Source organism: Oryctolagus cuniculus, chromosome 5, assembly GCF_964237555.1.
Source record: "Oryctolagus cuniculus chromosome 5, mOryCun1.1, whole genome shotgun sequence".
Classification (NCBI taxonomy): domain Eukaryota; kingdom Metazoa; phylum Chordata; class Mammalia; order Lagomorpha; family Leporidae; genus Oryctolagus; species Oryctolagus cuniculus.
In genome coordinates this window covers 103,058,731-103,076,775 of record NC_091436.1, presented here as the reverse complement: position 1 = coordinate 103,076,775, position 18,045 = coordinate 103,058,731, and the positions used below count along the sequence as shown (strand labels likewise).

Below are 18,045 nucleotides of genomic sequence, written 5' to 3'. Positions count from 1 at the left end.
TGGCATCACATATGGGAGCTGATTCAAGTCCAGACTGCTCCACCTCCACTCTAGCTCCCTGCTAATGTGTCCGGGAAAACAAAGAGGATGGCCCAGGTCCCCTGCACCCTCCTGGGAGTCCCAGAAGAAGCTCCAGGCTCCTGGCTTTAGCCTGGCTTAGTCCTGGCTGTTGTGAACATTTGGGGAGTGAACCAGAGTTTGGAAGAGCTCCCTCTCCCTCCCTCTCTCTGTAACTCTGACTTTCAAATAAGTAAATAAACCTTAAAAAAAGAAAAATCTAGATTGCAGTAAAATCTTTTTTTTTCTTAATCTGAGATCATTTAAGTCTCAAGAATCACTGAAATGTAACATCGTTTATTCAACAAGTTTTTTTTGTCTAATCAGTTCTTATGGTAATAAGAAAATATAACTGCTACAATCTTAAAGCTACAAATATGTGTAAAATGTACATCGTTCAAGTACTATTAGTATTTTGGACTTTTATACATTCTATTCCCTCCAAAATATCTGATGTCCTGTCAAGAGAGCTTATTTTATGAAACTTTTCTTATTCTACATTTTGAGAAGTACTATGTATGCCCTTGGTATGTTTTATAAACTATCATCTTCCACCCCAGAAACTAAAAGGAACTTCAGTCATTCAAAACACAAAGGAATATGAGAAAGACTGTTTTAAAAAGGTATTAAATAAAGCATATTTCACAAGAAAGGGAAAAGATATGCATTCCACTGAACAAAGATATAGTGGGTCACATGTGTAATTTCCCTTTCTCATTCTTCAAGATTGATGAGTTTTTAAGACCCTCTGTGGAACATAAGCTCCAACATGACTCTCCTCACTTTTACCTGATAATCTCACCTTAGATCAATGACTGTTATTCAGTAGCCAATTTGTTTCCCGTGGGACATCTGGCAATGTCTAGAGAATTGGTCAGGGAATGGGGAGTAGGCAGAGTGCTGCAAGAATCTAGCAAATAGAGGCCAAAGATGTTGTTGAACACCTACAATGCATAGGACAGTCCCCTCTAACCAAGAATTATTCATTGTAAGATGTCAGTGATTGAGAAACACTGGCTTAGATACTCTAAAATAATTTGAAGCCAAAACACAGAGGCTCACTCAACTCCCTACTAAATTTGAAACCCAGCTCAATCTGTATCCTAAGTCTTCCTTCCTCCAAAGTGCCCATACTCCTAATTATGTTCCAGTTCTTTCACTTTTAGAAATCAAACTCCTTTGCCTTCTCAAGGACATTACACCTGCAATGGTATTTTTCTCCTCACTCAAAAATTTCTCTACTCTATTGAATTCTAAAGTATGCAAACTCTAGTAACCTCACGCATAAGCACACATAAAAAATATCCCCATAAACACCACTTCTTAATCCCCTAGAGGACAAAACTTCCTGAAAAGTTGTCAGCATTCTCTACCACTACTCTCTCATCTCTCTTTAACATTTAACCCACTCCAATCTGACTACTCTACTGCCCCAATGAAATTACTCTTCATACCCACCAATGGCCAAAGCCAAGGCTCTCTTTTCTTGTCCTCTAACTTCACCTCTTAACATCAATCAAAAAGAGCTATCATTCTCTCTTCCTGAAACATACTCTTCTTCTGAATTTCTCTTGTTTTCCTTCCTATCTCTCAGTTTACAGCTTCTCCCCTTTAGTTGGCCTCTACATAATGGAGCACTTCAGTCCGTAATCCATTGTCAAATTTTTCCTAAATGCTCAGTCTCTCCAGCTACTGATCAGTCCATTACTCCAAATATCATCCATTTTGACCTTCAAGTATTCTCTCCAGTACTAAGCTCTCCTTGGAGACTTCAGCTCCATCTCGACTTCTCCACTTGCCTACGTGCATACATGTCATTAGTCCTCTGCACTTCCCTATTTTTCTCAGGTGTATACAACCCCATGCATCAGTGCTCTAAGTTTCATTTTCACTCACCACCTCTTAGTACATCTAAACAGTTCTCCCTCCAAAAATATGCCATTCTTAATCATTCCTCTCAACCAGCTCTACTTTAGTCCAAATTATCATTATTTTTATTTGTATTAACTTCCCATTGCAGAAGGAGAAACTCATTTACATAACCCAAAAGTGATACACCATCTAACCCCTGTCACTCTCTGGATCTAGCTTTTACCAAAACAAAACCCTCATTATCACACTTCAGCCAAATAAAGCAACTTTATCCCTGTCTGAGAGTCTCTGCATTTTCTGCTTGTTTCTCTCTAGATGGTCTCCCTGTGGCTCCTCACCTGATAGGCTCCTCATCCAGGTCTCAACAACCTCAAAATTTCTACCTTGTTATATTTATTGACTGACTATTGGTCTGGCCTTCACCGACTGAAAGCTGTAAAGCAATCTCTTCTGTTCTGCTTGTTACTCTCCAGCACCTACAATTGTCAGGCATGTACTATGGGCTTAATGAGTAAGTAAATACAGTTAAGGCTCAACGAAGAATACAAAGTTCTAAGATGAACATAATTAGAAAATAGGAATGAGGCAAAAGTAGAGTTCAACTTAGACACTTGTCAAACACATAAAGAGATTAATCATTAGAGAATGGGAAAAAGTTATGAAATACACTCAAACACTAACTGTTGTGATGCCTGGTCTTTACTACCAATTTTAAAAAAAGTTTATATGTTGTATAAAATAAAGAATAATTGTTCACACTAGTGTCAGTTTGTATGTTTTATTTTTGATTGGCAGACTTTCTGTATAACACTTTCTACTGGCCAACTACACAAAATTTTTTTAGAGAGCCTTTAGCTATGTTTTAAGGTCCTTGTTTAGCTAAAAAATTATTTCACAAAAAAAAGAAGAAAATCTTCTAGCTAAAATTATTAGTAATGCTGTATGTTGAAGAAAAGTTAAGAGAAACATCTCAGGCATTATAATATACACCAGCCATGATAAGACAGAGAGGATATAATAAAGGTAATAATAAGCTAAGATGGTAACTAAGACAAAAAGAAAGTGGCGTTGACTGGCTGCTCACAGAACAGCCTGGCTACCTTCTGTTCTTCAGAAAAATACTGGCAATCACTGATGATACACACAGTTTCCACATAATCATACGTTGCAACCAAGTTCATAATGAGTGCAGCAGCTTTAAAATATTTAAGGAGGAAATGCAGAAACTTATAGGCAATGCACAGATACTCATTTAAGAATAAAATGCAGGGCCAGAGCTGTGGTGTAGTGGGTAAAAGCCTCTGCCTGCAGTGTTAGCATCCCAAATGGGCAGCCAGTTCATGTCACAGCTGCTCCACTCAGGATCCAGCCTCTGGCCTGGGAAAGCAGTAGAAGATGGCTCAAGACCTTGGGCCCCTATACCCCGTGGGAAACCCGGAAGAAGTTCCTGGCTCCTGGCTTTGAATCTGCACAGCTCTGGCCGTTACGGCCAACTGGGGACTGAACCAGCAGATGAAAGACCTCTCTCCCTCCCTCTCTCTCTCTCTCTCTCTCTCTGCCTCTCCTTCTTTCTCTGTGTAACTCTTTTAAATAAATAAATAAAATCTGTAAAAAAAAAAAAAAGAATAAAATGCACAGTATAAAAGCTAGGATACAGTACAAATCATCATAGAAAACAATGTGAATTCACACACTTACTCTACCTAATAAAAGTAGAATAGATTAGAGCCAAGTGGCATATCTTTAACATGACTAGATCTACAACTGTGGCATCAAGTCGTAACTGTTAAATATTGGCACTAATCTTTAAGTACCTAAAGAAAAGTTCATGGGGCCGGTGCTGTGGCACAGCGGGTTAAAGCCCTGGCCTGAAGCGCCGGCATCCCATATGGGCACCAGTTCTAGTCCCAGCTGCTCCTCTTCTGATCCAGCTCTCTGCTATGGCCTGGAAAAGCAGCAGAAGATGGCCCAAGTCCTTGGGTTCCTGCACCCACATGGGAGACCCAGAAGAAGCTCCTGGCTTCGGATCGGCACAGCTCTGTTTGTTGCAGCCACCTGGGGAGTGAACCAGTGGTTGGAAGACCTCTCTCTCTCTGTCTCTACCTCTCTCTGTAACTCTGTCTTTCAAATAAATAAATCTTAAAAAAAGTTCATTGGGGAAAAGTTGCTTTAAAAAAATGGTGCGCAATAGTAAGGAAGTCACTTACGATGCCCATTTTTCACATCAGAGTGCCTAGCTTCTAAACTTTGCTTTATATTCCAGCGTCCTGCTAATGTGCACCAAGGGAGGTGGTAGATGATAGTTCAAGTACTTGTGTCATTGCCCTGATGTGGGAGACTCCTTTTGAGATGTGGGCTCCTGGCTTCTTACTTACCTAACCCCAGGCAATGAAGGCATTTGGGGATTGAACCACCATATGAAAGATCACTGTTTCTCCCTCCCTCCCTTTAAAATATTTTAAAAATTTAATTTTTTCACTTCTTTTGAGAGTCGGCAAATAGGAGACCATCAATTGTAAAGCATGAATTTCACTAATCAAAAAATGAGAAAGAAGAGATGGGAATGAGAAAACCACATACTAAGAATGAGTCAAAATATCAAGAAAAAAGTATCAAAGTACCAAGAAAAAACATGATACACTAGCTAAGCTACCTGGTTATTCTCTGAAAATAAAGAAAGCACTAGTAACTCTGAAGAACAGAAAAACAAAATAGAACTTACAATTGCTGGATAAATAATTCTATAATAATAAAATTTTTTATAAAGTGGATAAAAGCCATTAACAAAGATGTTTCCCCTCCCTAATTACTGATGCTACATTTGTATTTAACAGATATAAGGTAAGGGCACTAACTACAACTTTGTATTTTCTTTGGCTGGTTCACTCCCCAAATGGCCGCAATGGTCAGAGTTGGACCAATCCACAGCCAGGGGCCAAGGAGCTTCCTCCAGGTCTCCCACATGGGTGCAGAGGTCCAAGGACTTGGGTGATCTTCTACTGCTTTCCCAGGGCACAGCAGAGAGCTGGATTGGAAGAGGAGCAGCCAAGACTAAAATGTCCCATATGGGATCCCAGCGCAGGTGGAGGATTAACCTACTGTACCACAGCGCCAGCCTCAAGAGTTCATTTTTCTCAAAGAAACCTAGCAAATGAAGAGCTCTGAGGCCAGACTGCAGAGCTTCAAATCCTAGCCATTTTATTACTTCATCTCTCTGAACCTTGGTTTCTGGCTCATAGAAACATAAAGAATAGTGTCTACCCATAGGGTTGACTGGGAGATCGAAGGCAGTTATTAGACATAAACTCCTTAAAATATAAAACGATATTAGTACATATTCAATAGATGTCCATTACTATCTTCATAATACTACAGTGTTCTGCATCTACTAAGTGTGCAATTAATGCTTGCTTAGTGAATGACCTTTAAAAAACAGATTTTGAAATTTTACAGCAATCAGAATGAATTTAAAACTAACTACAAGATAATTATCAAATAATTTAAGCCATTTGGAAACTATTCTGCAAAAATGAGCCAATTACTGAGATAACTGAAATGATACTATTCCATTTAAATATTTATATATCATGTGCTGGATACTCTGAATAAAACAGAAATAGTTCCTGCCTCATAGAGGATTAAGCTAACAAGAAACCTAAAAATAATTTGCATAATTCAAAGGAAATTTGAAAGTCTTCCAGTCCACGCCCTTCATTTTGAAAGTGAGGAACTTCAAGTCCAGAAAAGTGAGGTACATATCAGTCATAATCCTAGGCTACCCTATTATCCCAACTCAAAGTACTTACTATGAAACCTAGATAAAGATTCTGATCTAGTGATGGGTGTTCAGTATAATGCACCCACAGCTAAGCACCAGCAGCCAAGGCACTCACACCCCATGTTGGAGTGCCTGGGTTCCAGTCCTGGCTTTGCTTCCAATTCCAGCTTCCTGTCGCTGGAATTTTTTTTTTTTTTAATCAAAAATTCTTTATTGTGAGCCATCCTAAGGTTCCACAGGGGCTCCCAACCATGCTTGCAGGCCCCAGCTTTGCCAGAGGGACAGGAGTCCATAGCCTTGCCATGACTCCCATGTCAGGAAGGAGAGTAAGGCCCAGGTTCCTGTGGGCTCCCCTTAGGAAACTATCTACTCTGATCCTGTTCATCTTGCTAGTCCCTCCAGGTCACTTCTACTTCATCTGTCCGATACCTCTGTGTAATCCCAGAATCACGGAGTGGGGTTCTGTGTCCAGCCTGGAACATCTCCCAGCCAGCCTGGGCTATCATGGCTCCATTATCAATGCAGAATCTCTCATCTGTGGCAAAAAGCTTAGCTCCGCGTTCCTGGCACATTATCTCCATCATCTCCTGTAGCCTCATGTTACACCCCACACCTCCCACAATGATGGCCTCCTGGGAGCCACAGTGCGCCATAGCTCGCTCCGTGATCTCTACCAGCATTGCAAACATGGTTTCCTGCAAGGAGAAACACAGATCCTCAGGAGTACACTCGCCTGTGGTCAGCAGCCGCTGAGCTGCATCCTCAATAAAAGACAGAATCCCTGAGAATGAGACATCCATCCCCTTTACAGTGTAGGGCAGCTCGACCAGTTTCTTGCCTCTCTTTGCCATCTGTTCAATGTTGTAGCCAGGACTTGGGTCATTAGAAATCTTGAGCACTCGGGCAAAACGATCCAGACAGTTACCCACAGCAATATCGATGGTCTCCCCAAAGATGCGGTAAAGATGTTCTGAGTACGCAATCACCTGTGTGTTTCCCCCGCTGACATACAGCACAGTTGGGCTGGTGGCTCCAGTGATGAGACGGCCCATCTCAATGTGGCCTTTACAGTGGTTCACGCCTAGCAATGGCTTATTCCACAGCTGGGCCACAGTACGAGCCACGACAGCCACAGAAACCAGTGGAGCACCCATGCCAGGACCCTTGGTTGTAGGCAACGCAGTCAATATCCTGGGAGGTTAATCCTGCCTCGGTCAGCGCCTCCTGTAGCAGATCTAGGATAACAACTCGGTGGTGCCTGGCAGTGTCACCTGGAAGGAATCCTGTGCCCGGAGGCCTGACATAGGTCCACCGTGGGTTGGCCAACACCTTGCCATCCCGCACCACTCCCACGCCAATCTTGTTGGCGCTGCCTTCAAACCCCAGCACCGTCGGCATGGCGCCGCCTGAGAGAGAACGCCCAGGCACCAAACACCGAGCTGCGGCAGCCCTCGGTGGGTGGTGCCGGCACGCTGTTGGTAAACAGTAAACCGTGCCCGGACACTAGCAGGTTGCTAGCAGGTGATGTCTCAAGTAGTTGGGTCCCTGCCAGACATTTAGGAGACCTGCATCAGGTTCCTCGCTCCTGGTTTTGGTTCGGTCCTGCCACTATGGGCTTTGGGGGGACTGAACCACAAAGCTCTCTGAGCTTGCTGTCTTTCCTGTCTCCTAAATTACAACCCCCAAAAAATTCTGATCTACTATTAACAAAACCCCCTCTAAATCATTCACTTATTGCATTAATGCAAATCAAAACCAAATAACGCTCAAGGGAAGCATATTTACAACAGATTCAAAAATAAAACCTATTATGATTATTGAGAACATTATATGATTAGCAAGTCATTATCTCACACTTGCAATTGTCAAATTAAGAGCTCTTTTATCAATTAATTGTCTGTTTCTAGTCTGCCATGTTAGTTTCTGCATTCTCAGTGTCTAAGCTACATTTCTGGTCTCATTTAATCCCAGATACAAAATTAGAACACAATACAGACTGGACTGGTAAATGATAACATTTGATTGCCAAGAATTTTAAAGGGAAAAAAAAAAAACATAGAAACACAGTACAATAATATTTACCTTAAATGTGCCATTTTGATTTTTCATGTAAGAAACCAAAAATATATCCACTGGTAGAAGTGCTGATGTGATTAGTGCAATTGCTAGAGAAAAAATTGCTGTTATGGTGGAGACAACTTCACTTTCCCGTTGACTTTGGTATTTACGAACATATATCCAGCAGAATGCCAAAATAGCCTAAAATGGAACAGAAAGAAATGTTTGTTACCACCCTAAGTATTTTCATGAACTCTGAGGTAGGACCCGAAAATCTGAATTTGTAATAGATCCCCAGATGAGTCTGCTACTGGTCAAGGGATCACATTTTGAGATCCTATGCTGTACTTAATCCAAGCGACAACACAGACAGATAATAAGTCAGTGGTTCTCAGCCTTGCCTCTAAGAATCACCTGGGCAGTTTTATAATACCCTTAGGTTAGGTTAGACACTCCTCTACCTGCTCCCCATTAATTCAATCAGTTGGAGTGAGGTTCCTCCAGGCATCTAAATGCCTCAGGATTTACAATTAGAGCCAAACTTGAGAACCACTGTTTTCAATAAGCTCAGAAAGAGCACTGGGACAAAAGCTCTGTTTTGTCCTTTCACCTGTTGAAAAGATCCACCTGCATTTCCTTTCTGATGTCCTAATTCAGGAGCCTGAAACCAACTGACCACTTTCACAACTTTCAACTTTTCCTACCACAATCTAGATACAAGAATAGTTCCAATACACTAGAGATTTCCCTTTGTCCCATTGTAGTTAACCTCACAAGCATTATACATGTTATCTGTCCCTATAGCTTCTGCCTTTTCTAAAATGTCATAAATGTGTTCATACAGTGTATCATCTTTTGAGTCTGGCTTCCTTCACTTGGCACAATGCACTCAAAATCCATACTCCAAGTTCTTTTGTCATTCCTTCATTCTGCTAGCATTTCAAATGACAGAACAGCAGGAAAAAAAATTAAGTGACAAGGGAATTAAAACTTGGGAATCTCGGCTCAAATTCTGGTCTCAGTATTTATTAATGTTTCAATTGTTTTGGAAAAGAGCTATTTTTCATAGGATGCATTTACATTAACATTTTAAAGGGTCTTTAAAAATGAATTAATAAGTATTGCAAGCATTTATCAAATTTGTTTTGCAGTCCCTGGAAGCTTAGTTTTTTGTCTCTATCCTTGACAGAACTTGACACAGCACGTTCAATACAGTTTTTGCTGGATGTCAGGAATAAAAGGAAACCTGCACGTTTACAAAGTTCAAAGTGCTAGGCCTTCCTGCAAAGGAAAGAGTAACTAAGCAGGCAAGCTGAAAAAGGGAACCAAGTAGCATTCAGGGTTCTGGAACTTTGGGGTCTCAGAATCCCTTGATAGTTTTAGAAAAACTCCAAAGAGTTTTTTGCTCTGTAGTTTACAATGTATCTATTAACAGGTACTGTACTATAAAATAATCAAATGTCCTCATCTATAAAATGGAAATCAGAAGGATGAAAGGACTAAATGAAATGTAAAATTTAGCACAGTGCTTGGTCATAATAACTCCTAACCAACAGCAGTAATTATTTCTAAGTGTTTCTTAATATTATATATATATATATATCTAATATTAATTGTTATTAAATGAAATAACACCTTAGAGCAATTTTTAAAAGAAACTAACAAATAACTGCTGGCAGTTAAAGAAAGAGTTGGAATAGTTTTCCCAATCCCTCCCAAGATATTCAGAGTTAACTGGTCTGGTCATTGGGATTTTAAAATCTCTCTAGTTTTAGTGAGCAGCTAAGGCTGAGAACCATTGGGGTAGAGGAAAGAATAAAAATGAATGAGTGTTTATTAAACTAATAAGCAAAGATACTGCCTGGGATCTTGTTAAGCCGCAGATTTTGATTCAGTAGGTCTACAACCATATATTTTGTATTTCTAACAAGTTCCCAAGTGATGCTCACACTGTAAAGTACAAGAGTAAATATGTGTCACAGAAATGAAGACTGTCTCATCAGTAATCAACAATGCAATGTACAGACGGCGTGAGCCTTGGGAACATGTTAGAACCGCTTAGGTCTGATACGGTAAACGCAGACAGATCACAAGCATGAGAGACCAAATCTAACAATTCTTTATGCGGTAGTAGAAACTGAAGCCTATTCTGTTTGCCCAAAATCATAAAGTAGAAACATTCATGTCCTGATTCTTCAGATTACTGGAAGCAGTTTGCAAAGTGTTAAATCCTCAGACGCCAAAAATTCTAGAGTTAAAATGTTTATTCTCACCATACTAAGATGTCAGTTACCTTCTTCATTGTGCTAACATTTGCACTCCTGATTCATAAGCCACAACGGTCAAAACTGCTAGTGCATTAGGACAAATCAAGAAAATGGCACCAAGCTGTGCAAGTACTCATTATATTCTTCACCACACACACACACACACACACACACACAATTTAACTTACGACTGTGCTTGAAAAGCAGTAAAAATTTACTTTATCAAGCTTTGACACTGCATTGCTTTTGCATTTTTTTTTAATACATTATGGGGTATTCTATTGCAGATGGAGGTGGGATAGCCGTCTCCAGGAAAAGCATCAAAGTACTTAAGAGCTGAAAGCCAGACTGGCCACTCTTTTCAAACAACATCATTTTCTTTTTCTCTTTCTTTCTTTCTTTTTGAATATTTCTTTATTTACCTGAAAGTCAGAATTACAGAGAGAGAGAGAGGGAGAGATCTTCCATCTGGTGATTCTCTCTTTCAAATGGCCGTAACAGAATGGCTTGCTCAGGCCAGAGTCAGGAGCCAGGAGCCTCATCTGGGTCTCCCAATTGGGTACAAGGGCCCAGGCACTTGGGTCATCCTCTGCTGCTTTCCCAGGCCTCTAGCAGGGAGCAGGGTCAGAAGTAGAGTAGGTGGGACTTGAACAGGCGCCCATGAGGGATGCAGGTTTGAAGGCAGCAGCTTTACCTGCTATGCCATAAATGCTGGCCCCTCATGAGCACCATTTTCATTTGAAAGAACAACTGAAACTATGGTTATTCAGTCTTGGATGTTTGAGAGATTTATGTCACATGAACAAAATCAATTCAAGAAAAATTGACAATATTTGTTACTAGTGATAAACTTCAAGCTTTCAAATGAGAATCAGAATTTTAGAAAACTTGTATTGACTATTATGAGCTTGACAAGGCCTCAATACTTAAGAATTTGGGGGAAATTTCCTAAAAAGATCAGTGATGACTTAATGAATGCGATATTTTGATATCATGTAATGAAACATACCAATTTGGAAGATGCCTATAAATCAGTGAATCAGTACTTTTTGAATAAAAATAGATTATGGTATTAAACCATGCATGAGTACAAGAGCCATTCAAAGTGCAAGTTGGACTAGATTTTAATATTGTTGAGTTTTGGCATAGTATCAAAGTATCTTAAAAATAATCTATGTCCTTTTTTAAAAAAAAAAAGATTTATGTATTTATCTGAAGGGCAGCATGATAGAGGAACGGACAGACAGTGACAAAAAGAGATCTTCCATCCACTGGTTCACTCCCCAAATGGCTACAACAGCAGAGGCTAGGCCAGGCCAAAGCCAGGAGCCCAGAATTTCTTCAGGGTCTCCAACACAGGAGTCAGGGGCCCAAGCACTCGGGCCATTTTCTGCTGCTTTCCCAGGTGCATAAGCAGGGAGCTGGGTTTGGAAGTGGAGCAGCTAGACTTGAACTGGCATCAGATATAGAATGCCAGGGTCTCAAAGTGGTTTAACTCACTGCGCCATGACACCCACCCCGTCACTCTATTTCAGATTATGCATCACTGAAACTGAATTTTTTTCATCTACTTCAACCAAAATAACTTATCTCAGAAGACTGAATATAGAAGCGGGTATTCAGCCTCGTGGCTGTGATGCCAGTTAAGTTACTGCATCCTTGGCTGGCGCCGGCACCCCGGGTTCTAGTCCCGGTCAGGGCGCCGGACTCTGTCCCTGCTGCTCCTCTTCCAGTCCAGCTCTCCACTGTGGCCCGGGAGTGCAGTGGAGGATGCCCAAGTGCTTGGGCCCTGCACCCCATGGGAGACCAGGAGAAGTACCTGGCTCTTGCCTTCGGATCAGCGCGGTGCACTGGCCACGCTGCACTGGCCGCCGCAGTCATTGGGGGGTGAACCAACGGAAAAAAGGAAGACCTTTCTCTCTGTCTCTCTCTCACTGTCCACTCTGCCTGTCAAAAAAAAAAAAAGATACTGCATCTTAGGTCACGGATACCTGGGTTTAATGCCCAACTCCTGATTCCAGTTTCCTGTCAGTACAGACCTTCAGAGACATCAGTGAGGGCTCAAGTAATTGGGTTCCTGCCATCCACATAGGAGTTCAGGATGACTTCATAGGATGACCAGGCCTGACCCACCCTGGCAGTTGCAGACCTTTGGGGACTGAGCCAATAGATAGGAGCTCTCAATCTTTCTCTGCCTCTTAAATAAGCAAACACACAAAATGAACAAAAAGATTGAATGCAGAAGCAGACATGAGAATCCAGCTGTTTAAATAAACCAGCAATTAGGGAACTGCAGAGACTTAAACAATAGCCCATATTACTAATTCCCCCCACTTCAACACTTGAGTACAAACTGCTTATTTCCCTCCCATTTTATTTGTTCCTGCTGGAATTTCATCAACTGAAATGGCTTCCCTTCTTCATCTATCTTTAGTCTACCTCAGCAGTAGGCTCTGGCACAGAGCTTGGGATGCTAGCATCCCACCTCAGAGCGCCTCAGTTGGAGTTCCAACTCGACTCTCCATTCTAGCTCTCTGCTAATGTGCACCCTGGGAGGCAGCAGGTGATGGCTCAAGTTGTAGGGTCCCTGCCACCCCCGTGGGAGCCCTAGATTGAGTTATAGGCTCCTGGCTTCAGCCGGGGCTAGGTCTGGCTGCTGCAAGTATTTGGAGACTGAGTCAGCAGAAGGAAGATCTCTGCCATCTGTCTCTCTGTCTTTCAAACAAACAAACAAACAAAAAAATTAAAATCTACTACAGTTCTCATCACTTTTCAGTATCGATCTCTATTCTCTGAAGTCGTATTTCTCCTACAAAATCATACTTTGACTTTCAGTGCTCAAAATGCACGTTTCAAGAATGTTAGTTTCCCCAGCTAACGTCAGAACTTTTTAAAGGCCATGTATTCGTCTCCTCCTGCGATTCACAGCACAACTGCTATACCTTCAATGGTTATTAATAACTGCCACGTCAGTCCCACTAGATTGGAATACTGGTTACATCCTTGTCTGTTTTCTTCTAAACAAATGGAATCTGATGGGACTGGAAAACCCAGGGACCTCTCCAAGTACAAGACCGGATAGCTCTGGAGACCACCAGCAACCATCAGGGTTTCGTTTTCTCCATGATAAGATTAAAGCAAGCTCCAGTTCAAAGGTGATATTACTAGCTGTGAACATGAAGGTAGCAAGAGAAGCATCAAGAATGCTTTTTCTGAAATTTTCACACAATCATCCTTTTAAAAAATTTGTGTTGTCTTCCCTGCAAAAATTTACTAGAACATCCCACACAAAGGTGTCAACACCCTAGAGAACCTGAGCATTAAAGGAAAATAAACATATCTCATTTCCGGAGCTGGAGGTTGTTGTTGTGTGTGTGTGTGTGTGTGTGTGTGTGTGATGCAAATGGTCAAAAGACCTTGGAACAAGAATTAACAAGAGAAGAAGATAAAGATGAGGAGGAAAAGGGTCTTGAAGAATACGAAGAGACAGAAGCAAACTGAACTCCCAAACAGAATACAACCAAGAGTGTTTACCCGGGGTATGGAAGTAATAACCATGCTACTTTGGAACCATTACAGTCCACGTTTTGCTCACTGAGTGAGCAGAAACGAAATGGCTGGGAAAGAAGGCACCTGAAGTCAGACAGGCAGTTAACACATCCTGACACTGACACTGTGAGGGCTCCAGCTCTACCCTACCCAGACTGAAAAGGAACGTGACACCTGGAAGTCAGAACGAGCGGCTCACGTCACCAAGGCAGAATCGCACAATGGGCACAGAAGGCTGGAGACTCACTCACCCCAAGGCGAGGAAACAAGGAAAACAACCTTTAGAAAGCAGACAAGTAAACAACGCCAGCGCCTACGGAACTGGCAAACATCGACGCACACGGAGTGCCCCTGTCCCTACAGGGGACCAAAGTCACCACACCCTTCTCAGCTCGTCTGCGTCCCCAAACCCACCGGCCCCGGTGCCCAAGTAAGGGAAGAAGGCAAGTTTCCAAAAATGAAACCTGCAACATTAAACGTCATCAGGGACTAGAAGGCAAAAGCGTCCAGAAAGCAAGGCTCCTCCCCGTCGCCAGCACCGCCCCCGCCCCCGGGCAGAGGAGCTCAGCACCGTGCAGGCTGAAAAGTGGGGCGGGGCGAGGAGGGTCTCCGGACCAGGCGAGGCCAGCTGCCCGACTCGCCCCTCCCTCCTCCCGCCAGCCCTAACACTGGGACCACTCCAGGCGCCTCCCCTACCAGTAGTAAGAGGCCGAATATGCACCAGCCGATCACCAGCTCCGCCGAAGCAGCGCCAGCAGCCGCCGCCGCCGCCATCTTCGCTTCCGGTCCGACAGGCCTGAGCGCAGGGGGTAGGGGAAGGGGAGGGGGAGAGGGGAGAGAGTGCTCTGGACGCGGCACCCGCGCGCCCTAAAGGTTAAAGGGGCGGAGGGGGCGGAGCAAACGGTTGCCAAGGAGATCCGACCCACCAGCGTCCCCTGGCGACGAGGCGGGTAGAGGCGTGGCGGGAAGGACTGCCTATGGGCGGGGCGCGTCCGGGACGCCATGACGTCACCGCGCTGACAGCTCTGGCCGCAGCGTGCTGGCGCTGGCAGCTCTGGTGTCGTCTCCCTGAGGCGCTGGCTGTCAAGGGTTTTAACCTATACTGAGGGACCGCAGCATCCAGGGAAATCCGCAAAGGATGAGCCAGGTGGTTCTGAAGATCCGAGTCAATCCAAGTGCTTCCACTTCATCGCGAAAACGAAGTTTGTGTATTGCGTCCAAGGCAGAATGGGCCATGTGATTAGCAGGTGACAGGAATGGCTGACTGAAAGTTTTCCTGCTGCCCAAATGACGTTCTAATTTGCTGGCGCTGGCGCACGGCCAGGGGGAATTGCTTGGCTGGGTATGCCTTATCACGTGATGTGATGGCTTTTCTATTTAGGTCTGTGCGTGCCTGTGAATTTCCATGACGACTGTACACTAAAGATATCTGGTTTTGTGATCGTATTCATAATGAAATTGCACACTGTTGTTTTACTCATAAGTGAACAAAACGCATAAGCCAGTGATGAAGCAGGGTGAGGCTGAGGGGAGAATTCCTGGAATGGCTTGCCTGGATTCACGGGGTGTGGTGCCTATTTCACCTCTGTATTGAACAGACAAGGCTTGCGATGTAATCAACACAATTTTCTGAAGGAAGGCCGGCGCCGCGGCTCACTAGGCTAATCCGCCTTGCGGTGCCAGCACACCGGGTTCTAGTCCCGGTCGGGGTGCCGGATTCTGTCCCGGTTGCTCCTCTTCCAGTCCAGCTCTCTGCTGTGGCCCGGGCGTGCAGTGGAGGATGGCCCAAGTGCTTGGGCCCTGTACCCGCATGGGAGACCAGGAGAAGCACCTGGCTCCTGCCATCGGATCAACGCGGTGCGCCGGCCGCGGCGGCCATTGGAGGGTGAACCAACGGCAAAGGAAGACTTTCTCTCTGTCTCTCTCTCTCACTGTCCACTCTGCCTGTCAAAAAAAAAAAAAAAATTCTGAAGGAATACCACCATCTCTTTATTATGTGGTCATAAATGATCCCCTACTTAGGGCCTGCTTGAGCCTAGAAACCTACAGTAAAGAAGGGATAGCGTGATCTACCCTGCCAGGGCAGAATAAAAAGAAAGAAGAGAATGCAGTTTTAACTATGCCATTGTAAGATAGCTTTAAGATCTCTAGACTGATCGGCAAGTGTTTGAACTTGACTTTCTCCTGTAGTACATTTCTCCTCTCTGGAGACCTCTGCCTCTGTTATTCTTAAACTTTGTAAAGACATTTCTGGCACCTGCCCCAGGGCACGCTTGGGTACATTTATATTCAGCTCTAGAGGCTAAGATCTTTTAGTCCTCTGCTACAAGCCTGCTTGACTTGGAGGAGAGATCTAAGACAACCCCAGGCCGGTTCCTGTACTCCCGCATGACTTCAACCTCCTCCATAGGAAATGACCATACACATTTCACACTATCAGCTTTGAGAGTACAGGCCAGTCTTAATGTGGCTGCAATTCTCTTAGTTGTACCATCAAAGAAATCAGCCCTTCTTGGCTATCCCAGGGGAATTAGCCACTGCACCTTGATACCTAGGTGTGAGTCGGCAGTCTTGTGCATGTCTCAGTTTCAGCAGCCATATTTCAAGTTCTGCAGATAGCCCCGGTGAGTCCTCCTTCCTGGGCTGGCGATTAGAGGGAGTCACCAGGGCTCTCCTCCCCACACACACCACTCTTTGAGGTCAAAGGTGGGTTCCAAGATTGGCAATAGTTCACATTAAATATATCTCTTCAGTGCTGTCTCTTCTCTCCTCTCTAATACATTTATTAACATTTTATTTGGCCAAGGGGTCTGAGGGTTATGGAATATGTCCCCTGATTCTCTTTTTCAGTACTGCATATTAAGAGGAGGATGTGGTTAGGATGGAGAGAAAGAATTAAAGACTAGGGCCAGCGCTATAGCACAGTAGTTAATCCTCCGCTTGTGGCGCCGGCATGCCATATGGGCGCCAGGTTCTAGCCCAGGCTGCCCCTCTTCCAGTCCAGTTCTCTGCTGTGGCCTGGGAAAGCAGTGGAGGATGGCCCAAATGCTTGGGCCCCTGCACCTGCATGAGAGACTTGGAAGAAGCTCTTAGCTCCCAGCATTGGATCAGCGCAGCTCCAGCTGTTATGGCCATTTGGGGAGTGAACTAACAGAAGGAAGACTTTTCTCTCTGTCTCTCCCTCTCACTGTCTGTAACTCTACCTCTCAAATAAATAAAATCTAAAACAAAATTAAGAATTAAGGGCCATAATCTTCCCTCACTTCTTTAAATTGTATGTGAAATAACAACTTTTACTGACTGTTTTAGTATCTGGTATTCTTTCTGTTCATCAAATTAAGCCCATTTGATAAGCAGGTTTGGCCCTTTTGCTGCTGCTGATCGTGTGAGTATTGGGGTAGTATTAGGCAGTTACTTGATTTTTCAGGTTGCAAAAGCCTCAAAATCTTGTTGCTGGCCACAGTGATTAGTTAGTTTCATGGAGAGTAACAGTTTGCATCATGAAAACTGGGAGACAGAAGAGAAAGTGAGACACATGGACAGATAGTGACAAATACATCCACATCAATCTTCTCTCCATTCTGCAGTCTAATCAGGAGTGCTATTCATTTTATATATATATACATATATACATATACATATATATATATATATATTTTTTTTTTACCCCCCAAATGGCTGCTACAGCTAACGTGCTCGCCGATCTGAAGCCAGGAGCCAGGTGTCCCCTCCTGGTCTCCCACGCGGGCGCAGGGCCCAAGAACCCGGGCCATCCTCCACTGCACTCCCAGGCCATAGCAGAGAGCTGGACTGGAAGAGGGGCAACCGCAACAGAATCCGGCGCCCCAACTGGGACTAGAACCCGGGGTGCTGGCGCCTCAGGTGGAGGATTAGCCTAGTGAGCCATGGCACCAGCCGTGCTATTCTTTTAACATATAGACCTGACAAGCAAGGACTGGACTGGTTTCCTGAATTATGTATTTAAATCTAAAAGCCTCAATCAGACCAGAGTTCCTTAAAAATATAATCTTTATTGATTGTTTATAATTACAAAGGGAATGTATGATGATCTATGCCATTTCCAAACATGAATAATTTAAAAACTGAAAAAGTATTTATTAATTCAACCAATCCTTCTTACTCTATGATACTTCCTTTTAGGAACTTCGAAAGGTTTTGCATGTGCTTTCAAATATGTTTGATGAAGATGTTGAAAATCAATAAATCATCTTTTCCTGCTCCTCCAGAGTTACTGTAGAATGTATTTACTTTATTCCAAAACCAACAACTCAAGACAAGGTACCGAGATTCCTATGAACTCTGTTCATTTTAAATTCAAAGACATATCCATAAAATCCAGTCAATTCTAGGGGTTTAATAAGAGGATACATTCCAGAAAACCTAACAAGACCTAGACTCCTTTGTTAAGAAAACTGAGGCCTTAGAGAAAAGCAAAGTTTGTAA

The 18,045-nt window shown here is 43.3% G+C and overlaps 1 protein-coding gene, 1 long non-coding RNA gene and 1 pseudogene across 3 annotated transcripts in view; 1 reads left to right on the top strand and 2 right to left on the bottom strand.

Moving 5' to 3' along the window:
* Nucleotides 1–14,823, bottom strand: part of LMBRD1 (LMBR1 domain containing 1) — a 148,975-nt gene extending 134,152 nt beyond the window's left edge. The window contains exons 1-2 of one of the 2 annotated variants that reach the window (XM_008263085.4): nt 14,278–14,823; nt 7,790–7,966 (exon numbers count right to left, since the gene is read on the bottom strand). In XM_008263085.4, the coding sequence (XP_008261307.2) occupies nt 7,790–7,966; nt 14,278–14,355 (255 nt within the window). In that variant the 5' untranslated portion in view covers nt 14,356–14,823. Of the gene's footprint in view, nt 1–7,789; nt 7,967–13,995; nt 14,127–14,277 lie in introns of those variants that run through there. The other variant, XM_070073909.1, reaches the window with a different exon arrangement.
* LOC127493182 (tRNA N6-adenosine threonylcarbamoyltransferase pseudogene) lies at nt 5,891–7,206 on the bottom strand (annotated as a pseudogene).
* LOC138849649 (uncharacterized) lies at nt 14,694–17,829 on the top strand. Its single transcript, XR_011388652.1, has 2 exons — nt 14,694–14,828; nt 17,743–17,829. It is a non-coding gene; the product is annotated as an uncharacterized lncRNA (long non-coding RNA).
* The last annotated feature ends 216 nt before the right edge of the window (nt 17,830–18,045 follow it).